Raw genomic sequence first — 11,455 nt, forward strand, 5'->3', positions numbered from 1 at the left:
AATGCGGCTTGAGAATTGATTGAAGTTTGATTTATGACTAAAATTTTGATATATGAGGTTGACTGTTTGGTTTTAAACAGTCGTAAAGCTTTAATTTTTCCTGCAACTGTGAAAATGTAACTTGATAAAAAAAGTTTGAAACATGCTTTAAAAGCCCCATGATTCTGCACAAGTGTGAGCATTTAACTAGATCAAAAGTGATTTTAAAATGCTTAAAAATAAACACTGATGTTATCCGCTGAAATTCTAAAAAATAAAAATTGAATTCTGCCAAGCCTATTTTTACAGTCGCTGTTGAAATGATCATAGCACAGAGCTGGATTTATGAGAGAACAAAGTGAATTTCACTTGGGAAAATAGACAGTTTTTTGCATCTACATTTTGCCGTTGATTGACATGGGGGTTTGGCTTTGTGTCTGGTCTGGCCGCTTCAGACTCCGTGGTCAGATACACCCTAGAGTCTTGGCCAGATACCCGTTGGAATGGCTTGCTGAATGCATCGTGGCTCAGTGTCTCATTGCCTGAATTGGCTGGCTGTAAGTGAAGCTGTTAAAAACCTGGTGGCTGGTGCCTATGCAGAAGGAGATCTGGAGTTTACAGCCAGGAGAATCACAGCTCTGCTTCTGCATAGAGAGCCTGTCTCACCATTTAAAAATAACCCGAGTCTGAGAGCAAAATGAGCCATCATTGGAGGGATTCTCCATCGCTCTGCACCTTGTGCCACAGTTTACATTGGACCCAAGCGGGTGTGAAATGCCACCACATCAGAATGGCAGCATCGTACACTCACTTTGCAGAGGTGTTAAATGACTCCATGAGCTGCAGGCAACAGGGAATCGGGCCATGGTGTTTGCAGCAGGACTCGACACGGGAAACAAGTTCAGGGGTTTTTTTTCTCTCACGTCAGCACCATTTTTCAGACTAGACAGCTCCTGTAACGCTCAGAATATCCCCAGGACAGTGGTGGTTGGTACCCATTTTGCAATGGTGTAAATAACTCAGTGGGCTAGATCGTTCCACTGAAATCAAGTCCCTGAGGATCTGGCCCAGCAATGTGGAACAACAGAGAAACAGGCCCCTCCATGCACTGAAGTCTGAGAGACCTTTTTACTGCTCCTTGCTGTACTCTCCTAAGGAGTCTTATCACCATTACCACAGAAGCAGACCATTGGCCAAGCCCTAGCAATGGATGCACCATTCACTTGGACGTTTTCTCGCTTAGCTGTAGGCTTCACTTTCTAGGAGGTTGCATCAAACTCCCTCTGCGGAGCTCCCTTCTAAGTGTCACAGGTGAACCGCGTCAGGGAAAAACACTGGGCAGGGGACCCACCATGGCAGTGAATTGCAGAGCCTGGGTCTACAGACTCCAGCTTGCGCTATGGCATTAGAACCACCCATGTAGACGTTCCGGCTCTGGCTGGAGCTCGGGTTCTGAAACCCACCCCCTTCACTGGGCATCAGCTGCAGTCCAAGCTGGGGCGTCTTCCTGGCTATTTTTAGGGCCGTAGCACAAGCCCAAGTCTGTAGACCTGTGCTCTGAAACTCGTTGCCTCGCAGGGTGTTTTTTGCTGTCTAGATGTGCTCTGAGTCAAGGGTATGTCTCCACTGCCCACTAAGCCCAGGCTCTGTCTCGCGTTTGAGCCCAAGCCCCTCTTCCATCCACACACAAATCAGTCTGACTCAGGTCAGCAAGCACGCAGGGCCCAGGTCGTAGGACCCTGCAGTGGGGTGGAGGGGTCAGAGCCTGAGTCCTGCTGTAACTTGGGTCCCAGCCCTGTCATTTTGCAGTATGGACACAGCTCACGCCGCAGACCTGAGTTAAACGGTCGGTGTACTGACATATGGCTGGGGACCGACTGGCTAAGCAGCAGTTCTGCAGAAAAGGACCTGGGGATTACAGTGGATGAGAAGCCGGATATGAGTCAGCTGTGTGCCCTTGTTGCCAAGAAGGCTAACGGCATATTGGGCCGTATTAGTAGGAGCATTGCCAGCAGATAGAGGGAAGTGATTATTCTCCTCTATTCGGCACTGGTGAGGCCACATCTGGAGTATTGCGTCCAGTTTTGGGCCCCCCACTACAGAAGGGATGTGGACAAATTGGAGAGAGTCCAGCGGAGCACAATGAAAATGATTAGGGGGCTGGGGCACATGACTTACGAGGAGAGGCTGAGGGAACTGGGCTTGTTTAGTCTGCAGAAGAGAAGAGTGAGGGGGGATTTGATAGCAGCCTTCAACTACCTGAAGGGGGGTTCCAAAGAGGATGAAGCTCGGCTGTTCTCAGTGGTGGTAGATGACAGAACAAGGAGTAATGGTCTCAAGTTGCAGTGGGGAAGGTCTAGGTTGGATATTAGGAAAAACTTTTTCCCTTGGAGGGTGGTGAAGCACTGGAATGCATTACCTAGGGAGGTGGTGGTATCTCCCTCCTTTGAAGTTTTTAAGGTCAGGCTCGACAAAGCCCTGGCTGGGATGATTTAGTTGAAGATTGGTCCTGCTTTGAGCAGGGGGTTGGACTAGATGCCTCCTGAGGACTCTTCCAACCCTGATCTCCTATGATTCTATGGCCACATCAGCAAGGCTGTGAAACAAAGGTCCAGCAATTGTAAGCTTGGGTTTAAAATGCAGTGCGGAGGTTCAGGCGCGGGCTTGGAAACACCAAGTCCATGAGCCTGGGTCACCCAGCCCCACGTTTCCAATGCAGCGTAGACATCCCCAACCGCCGCCTGTTGTGGGCTCCTGTCCAGCCCCAGGGCTCCGCTGGGCTGGCTGTTCCCATTGCGTCAGTCAAGAGGAGACCCCAGGCTGTAGCTTTGTATATTCCACTCCAAAATCGACCACTCAGTGGTGAGTGGGGTCTTCCTAGCTAGCACATACAGCTGGCCGTAAACAACCCTTTTCAATCGTAACCCATGCGGATTTGCTTGGAAGGCCTGAGGGTTGGTTACAGTCTGAGCTTGCACAGGGGAAACTCACTGTTTCTAACCCAGGTAATAGCCCAGGGGCGGCTCTTCAGAGGTTAAGATGCGGCTCCTTGTACAGGCACCCACTCCGGGGCTGGAGCTGCCGGCGCCAACTTTCCAATGTGCCGGGGGGTGCCCACTGCTCAACCCCTGGCTCTGCCCCCACTTCACCCCTTCCCACCCCCTCCCCTGAGCCTGCCATGCCCTCGCCCCTCCCCACTTCTCCCCAGAGCCTCCTGCGTGCCACGAAACAGCTGAGCGGGAGGTGCGGGGAGGGAGAGGGAAGGCGCTGATCGGTGGGGCTGCCGGCAGGCGGGAGGCACTGGGAGTGGGGGGGAAGGGGGAACTGATGGGGGGCTGCTGACGTGTTACTGTGGCTCTTTGGCAATGTCCATTGGTAAATTCTGGCTCCTTCTCAGGCTCAGGTTGGCCACCCCTGGAATACCCCATCCAGCTGTCTGGGGATCTCCACAGCCCCGCGAGACTGATGTCATTGCAGGTCTCTTGCGTGTACTTAACTGTATGCCCGTGTCCTGCCTTGGATGTGAAATCTGCAGTGTGGTTATGAAGCTAGACGAGGCACTGCCAGCGAGCCAAAGAGCTGCCGCTGAAAGAGGGTCCTCCCGTCCCACGTGGGATTGCAGCCGCTCTGCTAAGAACCGTCCAGGGGATGGGGGCAGAGCTCAGGTCTAGTATACTTACTGCTGCCACAGCGCAGCAGTGGGAGAATGGACTGCAGGACCCCTCACCTTCCTTCCTGCCCTACATGGCTGTGGCTCTATGCAACAAGGGTTCCTTTCCTGGCTCTGCCACCCACCTCCAGCTTCCCTTCTCTGTGCCTCAGTTTCCCACTAATGAGTCTCCCCTCCTTGGAAAAGCTGCATTTGTGACAAGAGCCACCTGTTAGTAGCGGGCATCTCCTCCTCCTCCCCGTAGTCTAATTAGACTGCCAGCTTTTCAAGGCATGGGCTGTTTGGTGCTATGTGTTTAGGAAGCAGCTCCTCTGATCTTTATCTGCCCCTCTAGGTCCTACTGGAATACAAATACCAGTGGAGCTCCGTGGTGACAGCTACGAGGGGACGAGGTGTAGGGGACACCCAAGAAGGTGGCCGTGGGGAGACAAGCTAGCCGGTCTCTGGGATTAGAGGTGGTTTGTGCTGCTCTGGTTTTGCAGAGCAGTCCCTGTGCACCAACCCCCTGCAGAAACAGTTACCTTGGTACCACTCTGCTCTATGCCCCAGCTTTGCCTCCCCCTGTCCCCAGAGCACAGCCTAGACTGTGAGGTTGAGAATCCCATCAGAGAGGGTCTGATGTAACCCATACCGGGCAGGATGGATTCCCAGAGCCTCTACATCGAACAGCTCATGGGATCAAACTGAGCAAAATTCCAATATCCTGTCTGGGTTTCTCGATCCCGGCTAGAGGGTTTGGGGAAGCTTGGAGGATCCTGCAGAGAGAGAAACCCAGGATTCCTGCTGGGAAAGCAATTACATTTTTCGAGTGTCTGTTGTCTGGATTGCTGCAGTAAAATTTAGATTATGGCCAATACGCTCCCATGACAACCCCTATCAAACGGCTGAAGTCCAGGCCCTATTCCTCCACAGTTCTCGCCTCTACCACACAAGCCGACAGAGTAACTCCATTCCCTGGCAGCAGTAGTCTGCCTTTACCCCCTATGTGGGCCAGCCACTGGAGCGTGGCAAAACACACACTTTATGAGCAAGCTGCACTGTCCAGCCAGGCCCCCAAGTTTGCCAGAGGGCGTGTGTTTGAGAAGCCGATTTACACACCCAGAGGCCTTTTGCTGGCGCCAGGAGTTGGGGGTGGGGGAACTGCAGGAGCTGATTTGAGAGGCTGTTTGTGAAAATACAGCCCACATCTCCGGGGGGGGCGGGGGGGGGCGTTTACAGGATCTACCGCTCGCAGAGTTACAAACTGCCTCCCCTCACGGCAGGGTCTGAGGAGCCCCATGAGGAGGAGAACCCAGGAGACAGTGAGCGTCTCTTTGGTGGCCATTGGCAGGGGCCACGCAGAAAGGGGGATCAATCCTGATCTTCCACATTTCCTCCTCTGGTTCCCGCAGCCTGAGCAAATCACAAAGCTGCTTCACATCTCGGCATTCCTTCCACTCTGCTCAGGCTTCCCCGGCCAAGCTGCGCGGGGGGTGTGCTTGTAAAAACTCCCCTTTCTTTCTCTCCTGGGTCTTCCCATCAGCAAGCTGCCTGCTGGAAAGAGGCAGAGAGGTGCTCAGACACTATTGACTCAAAGGTTTTACACACTTTTCCACTCAACCACAGTTTAAGCGCCGGCTGCCTCCACAGGGCTGCGGCTTAGTAGCTGGTGTGCTGCCCTGTGGCTGGCAGGAATATCCCGGGAGCGACTGTGCTTAGAAAAGAAGTCAGATGTTTTCAAAGCTGCTGCTTTTCTGCAGGTGCAGTTTACTCCCATTGTGTTCTGGAGCGGGGTGGGCACCCGGAGGGGTTTAAGATAGCCCTGGGAGAGGGCTGGGGCAGGGGAAGAGCTGGGCTGATTGGCAGAGCAGCTGCAGCTGGGGGCCACGCCCCACACAGACCCCCGCGCCCGTGGGCCTTATAAAAGCCAGGGAGGCCAGGCGGAGAAGAATGCACTCTTGCTAGCTTCTGAGAGGGAGGAACCTGGCTGCAGGGGGTTTAAGCAGCGTACCTAGATTGGAGCAGGGCTGGGGAGGGCCAGCCAGGAAAGCCCAAGGCTGTGGCCTACCATTAGGCCCGACAGGTACTGGGGTTGCAGCCCAAGGTTAGACAGAGGCAGCAGGTCCAAGCCCAACCTTGCCGGTGATGAGTGGCTCATACTGCAGCCCGCCCCAGGGTGCGGGGGCTAGCTGGTGACTGGCAGGAGCCTACAACTGAGGTGAGGTAGGGATAGTGGGTGGGTGGGTTCCCCTGGGAGGGGGAGACCCAGAACTGTGGGGGTACTGCCAGGGGGCAGCCCCCAGTGGAAGGGGCACCGGGGTCCTGGGAGGGACATGGGAGCCAGGAGCAAGGCGAGACACCGGCCTGAAGAGGGCGCTCTGGAGGCTGGGATGCTAATTCCCGGAGACGACCAGCAGGGGGCGCCGCCGGTGAGTCTGCGCCCGTTTACAGTTGTTTTTTCTAGTATCTGAGCTCCTTCCAGTCGTGCGTTAAGTCAGGGGTTCTCAACCGTTTTCTTTCTAAGCCGCCCCCCCCCCCCCCAACATGCGATTAAAAACGCCACAGCCCCCCCATGCCACAACAACTGGTTTTCGGCGTGTACAAGCCAGGGCCGGCGTTAGGGGCAGGGCAGTTCCCCGGGGCCCCACGCCACAGGGGCTTCCGTGAAGCTAAGCTGCTCAGACTTTGGCTTCAGCCTGGGTGGTGGGGCTCAGGGCCCGGGGCTTCAGCTCCATGCAGTGAAGCTATCTTTCTACCCTGGGCCACTGCGAGTCTAATGCTGGTCCTGCTTGGTGCTTCCCCTGCCGCCCCCCCCCCCCAGAAATGGGCTCAGGGGCCCCGGAACCCTGGTTGACAACCACTGCATTAAGCCATGTGACAAAACCCCTCGTGCCGCCTACACGGGGTCTTAGGGGCGGTTTAACTGCATTGCCCAGGGGTGGGGATTTTTCACCGCCCTGAGCGATGTCGCTGGGTCACTTTAATGTAGACCCGCCCTGAGACCATGGAATGAACTCCCCCAGGAACAAGGGACCATCACAACCCTCCCCACTTTCCAGTCCCATGCGCGAGGCTCATTTTTTTTTTTGACCTTGCTTCTGAGCTCTAAACACAGAACAACAGGTGCATGGGCATACCAGACCATGGAGTGCTTTGAAGAGAAGGACTGAGACTTCGAACTTGATTCAATAGCTCAAAGGACCCCTGCAGGGTGCTTGCAGGCTGGAGGCAAAACCAGGGTCCTGTTGGTTGGGGTGGTTTGTTTGGTTTGGTTTGGTTTGGTTTTTCTTCTTTCAAGAGCGGGGCACGTTCCGATCGATATGTATTACATTCAGCCAGCCTGAAATCCACTAGCACAGCAAGGAGATGCATTCTGGCCTGAACCTTTTTAAAGTTCTGCTCTGTATAGGGTGACCAGATGTCCCAATTTTATAGGGACAGTCCCGATTTTGGGGCCTTTTTCTTATAGGCTCCTATTACCCCCCGTCCCGATTTTTTTCACACTTGCTGTCTGGTCACCCTAGCTCTGTATTGGTAATTTGCACCCGAGAGGTGGCTGCATTTCACTGCTGGGCGAGGTGGTCCCTCTGAATGCAGCTTCTCATCACTTGATAAAGTGTGTTGGTGTTAGAGTTGCAAACTTTGGCATGAAAGGGGCTTTTGGTAATTTGGACGTTACCCTTGCATGGCTCTTGAGGTTATGTCCCATCTGGGCTCCCATTCCTATTAGCCCTAACGTTAGGGTCACCTGCTGCAGAAGATGAAGACCAAGTAAGGTCGTAGATGAGCCAAAATTATCTATCAATCTAATCGTCTCAGGCTCTGCACAACCAGGTGGGCAAAGAAGACCTTCCTTCACCCCCACACCAAATGAATTTCAAGGGGGCCCAAATTATTGTCAGGAAGGCCAAAATATGTAACGTTATCCAGCGCTGGGCAGTGGAACAGCCGCAGATTGGAGAGTCTTCGTTCCTTAGTTAAATTATAGATCACAGCAAAATATTGACACACTTGTCTGATTTTTTTTTTCTTTATTAAACTGTTAAAATCCAAGCATTCCCAAAGATCTAACTAGCCCCTGGACTTCTGATTGGTTTATTTTTTAACTGCAATATCCAGGGGACCCAAAATACCTACTTGCCCCCTGCTCCACCATAAAAGGACCCTAGAACTGGCCTTGATCTATGTATCTGTCTAGCATCCACCTGCCCCTTAATAGTTCAACCAGGCCTAAAAATTGCTCGGCTTGGAAGCCACAATGCCCCATGAGCCCCTCATCCTTCTATTCACTACCCCATTATCTTCCCCCTCCAAGTAATCCACAAAGGGTTCTTTATTTCTAGCCCTCATCAGCTCATTTGCCTGCCCTCTGGTTCTTACAGTACCATTGTGTGTTGTCAGTCTCCAAGGGTGAAGCAGGTTTCAGAGTAACAAGCCGTGTTAGTCTGTATTCGCAAAAAGAAAAGGAGGACTTGTGGCACCTTAGAGACTAACCAATTTATTTGATCATGAGCTTTCGTGAGCTACAGCTCACTTCATCGGATGCATACTGTGGAAACTGCAGAAGACATTATATACACAGAGACCATGAAACAATACCTCCTCCCACCCCACTCTCCTGCTGGTAATAGCTTATCTAAAGTGATCATCAAGGTGGGCCATTTCCAGCACAAATACAGGTTTTCTCACCCCCCCCCCCTTTTTTTTCCAAAAAAACCACACATTACCAGCAGGAGAGTGAGTTTGTGTGTGTGCGGGGGTTTTTTTGGAAAAAAAAAGGGGGGGGGGGAGAACCTGTATTTGTGCTGGAAATGGCCCACCTTGATTTTCATGCACGTTGTAAGGAGAGTGGTCACTTTGGATAGGCTATTACCAGCAGGAGAGTGAGTTTGTGTGTGTGGTTTTTGGGAGGGGGTGAGAGAACCTGGATTTGTGCAGGAAATGGCCCACCTTGATTATCATACACATTGTGAAGAGAGTGGTCACTTTGGATGGGCTATTACCAGCAGGAGAGTGAGTTTGGGGGGGGGGGGGGGGGGCGGAGGGTGAGAAAACCTGGACTTGTGCTGGAAATGGCCCAACTTGATGATCACTTTAGATAAGCTATTACCAGCAGGAGAGTGGGGTGGGAGGAGGTATTGTTTCATGGTCTCTGTGTATATAATGTCTTCTGCAGTTTCCACAGTATGCATCCGATGAAGTGAGCTATAGCTCACGAAAGCTCATGCTCAAATAAATTGGTTAGTCTCTAAGGTGCCATAAGGGTGAAGCAGATCTTTCCTGACTGTTTCAAACTAAGATTGAGTTCCTGCCAACATCCTAGACCGGCCATAACCACAGCTCCAACAAACTGGTCCCCTCCCTTCACTCCCAGAAGCTGCCTTTTGTTCTGTTATCTCTTCCTCATTCTGCATTTCACAGTTTCAGATTTTTGAAGCTAGTCAGCCGAGGACCGGCAGAGGGGTGCGGGGTGCATGGAACAGCCAATTCCTGGTGCAAAGTCTACGCAGCTTGTAACAAATGCAGGCATGTCTCTGTACAAAGAAAAGTAGCAGTCTTGGCTAATTGCAACTGAACCTGCAGGAAATGATCTGCGCTAAAAACAGCAAACTGAGCATGTAACTCCTAGCGGAACCACTTGGCCAAACCAGGCCTGGTCTGGTAGGTCTCTGTCATTTGCAAGGCCCGGCAGGCTTTGCAGAAGTGGACGGTCCAGGAACTTCGCTCGGACGGTTTTAGCCATGTTCGCCACTGGAAGTAGCGCTGGTAGCGTGCTGGGTCCTTGTCCAGCTCCTGGAGATACTGGGCCAGCCCTTGAGCATTGGGAAAGTCATCAATGTGAATAAAGGCATCGGAGGGCAGAAAGCGCTCGTAGTTTTTTCGGGGGGGGCCGCAGACAACAGGCACAGCCCCTGAGCCCAGGGCATTGTTCCAGAGCTTCTCGGTGATGTAGTCCTCATGAAGCGAGTTCTCAAAGGCCAGGTAGAATTTGTACTGGGACAGGATGGAGAAGTGCTTGTCCCGGGGCAGAGACATGTGATGGCTGCCGTATATATCCACGTGGAGGTATTTCTTCAGCTCCTCATAGTACTGCACCCGGTGGGAGGCTGGGTTCCAGTTACTCACTGCCCAGGCCACCAGCTTGGACTTGGCTGGGATGCTGAAGTTCTGGGGCTGGCTGAGGACCTCCAGCCACCCATAGGGGGTGAAGATATCAGAGTCCCTCCGGTAAGACATGGTCAGGTTGAAGAGGTTATCCATGAAGTTCAGGTTAGGGCTGTGGCTGGGGGACTCCAAGTTGAACCAGATCCAGTGCTGGGAAGGAGGCCGTGGGGCCTGGGGCAGCTTCTTTGGGCTGAAGCACACATCCCTGTGATGCACAATCACTGCATTGGCCTTGTGGTACCAGCTACGGTTGGCCGTGATGTGACAGTCTCGGATGCCAAAGAGCTCGGAGCATTTTTGCAGAGCAACACGTTGCCCAAAGGGCCAGGTCCACAGGAGGATGGTCAGCTCCGAACCAGCCTCTGGAGCTGTGGAGTTGTTTCCAGGCTGGACTATGACTGAAGAGGGATTGCCAGCCCAGGCCTCTGGGCCAGGGTCCCTGGAGGGCCGAAGGTAAAGAAACAAACAGAAGGCGGTTACCAATTGGGAGAGAATAAAGATTAGGAGGTGCTTGCAGGGTGGGTTTTTCTTCTGGTCGCTGAGCGGCATTGCTGGCCTGGGAATGCAGGAGACACCAATAATGGCATGATTAGTGATAGCAATAACTGAACGTGGTGGGGATGGGCGGGAAGGAACAATGCCAAGAACTGGCAAAGCATGTTAGAAAGCGTTCCCCACAAATCTGAAGCAACGTGAAGCAGAATCACTCGCAGACTCACACCAAAGGTAGATAAGTTCTTTGGCGCCCCGCACCAACCCGCCCCCGCTGAAATAACCTCATTTAGGTGTGATGCTGCCCTTGTGGCTGGGAATTACCCAGAGCAAACTGGGTTGCCCAGAGAAAACTGAAATGGCTAGTCCTTTCCAACCACTTAGACCTCGTCTACACTACAGTTTACTTTGGTAGAACTTACATCTCTCAGGGGTGTGGATAATCCACACCCCGAGTGACACAAACTACCCCGACCTAAGCGCCGGTGTTGACTTAGCTTCCGCCTTTCATGGAGGTGCACTTATTAAGCTCTCTCCCGCCGGCTTAGGGTTCACCCCCACAAGCGCTACAGTTGTGTAAATGGAGCCGGCGCCTCAGGACAGAAAATGGAGATGGCCACCTCCAGCTGGCAGGAGGGATTTAGGGAGGCATCAGGTAATTCCAGGTTGCAGTTTCACCCACTTCCTCATTCAAAGTACAGTGGGAACACCCACCAGTTTAGATGTGACTGCCACCCTTTTGGCTGACACACCAGGAACTCCCAGAGCTAAAAGCGTGAGCTGAGGATACCAGGCGCCATAGCTGTCTGCTATAATACACACTCGCCGGTGGGTTACATAGGATCTTCCAAAGGCCTTGGGGTTTCCTTCACCGCCGCCCACCTCAGTTATTCCTCAGCCTTTTACTCCACTTTTCACCTGTCCCTTTTTTAGAAATTCATTTGCATAACAGTACAGCAGCAAGGAGTCCAGGATTCATGGTGCTATCTACTCAGCCCTGCCATAGTCCCGTCCCTGAAGAGCTCACACCAACACAGATGCAGCAGAGGAGAGGAAACAGCTTGCCCAAGGTCATAGACCAGATGGCTGGCAGAAGTGGGAATAGAACCCAGAGATCCTGCCACCTCAGCCAGTGCCCCTACACCCTGGACCAGACTGCCTATGATTAGA

The 11,455-nt window shown here is 52.8% G+C and overlaps 1 protein-coding gene across 1 annotated transcript; it reads right to left on the reverse strand.

The window, feature by feature from the left end:
- Positions 1-9,245: 9,245 nt before the first annotated feature.
- FUT3 (fucosyltransferase 3 (Lewis blood group)) lies at positions 9,246-10,342 on the reverse strand. Its single transcript, XM_007072236.3, has one exon. The coding sequence runs from the start codon at positions 10,340-10,342 to the stop codon at positions 9,254-9,256; it is 1,089 nt and encodes a 362-aa protein (XP_007072298.1). The 3' UTR covers positions 9,246-9,253.
- Between the last annotated feature and the right edge of the window lie 1,113 nt (positions 10,343-11,455).

Source organism: Chelonia mydas, chromosome 25, assembly GCF_015237465.2.
Source record: "Chelonia mydas isolate rCheMyd1 chromosome 25, rCheMyd1.pri.v2, whole genome shotgun sequence".
Taxonomy (NCBI): Eukaryota; Metazoa; Chordata; order Testudines; family Cheloniidae; genus Chelonia; species Chelonia mydas.

What these genes read in the sequence shown, in the direction of transcription:
- FUT3 (XM_007072236.3), bottom strand. Translation starts at nt 10,342, where the DNA reads ATGCCGCTCAGCGACCAGAAGAAAAACCCACCCTGCAAGCACCTCCTA.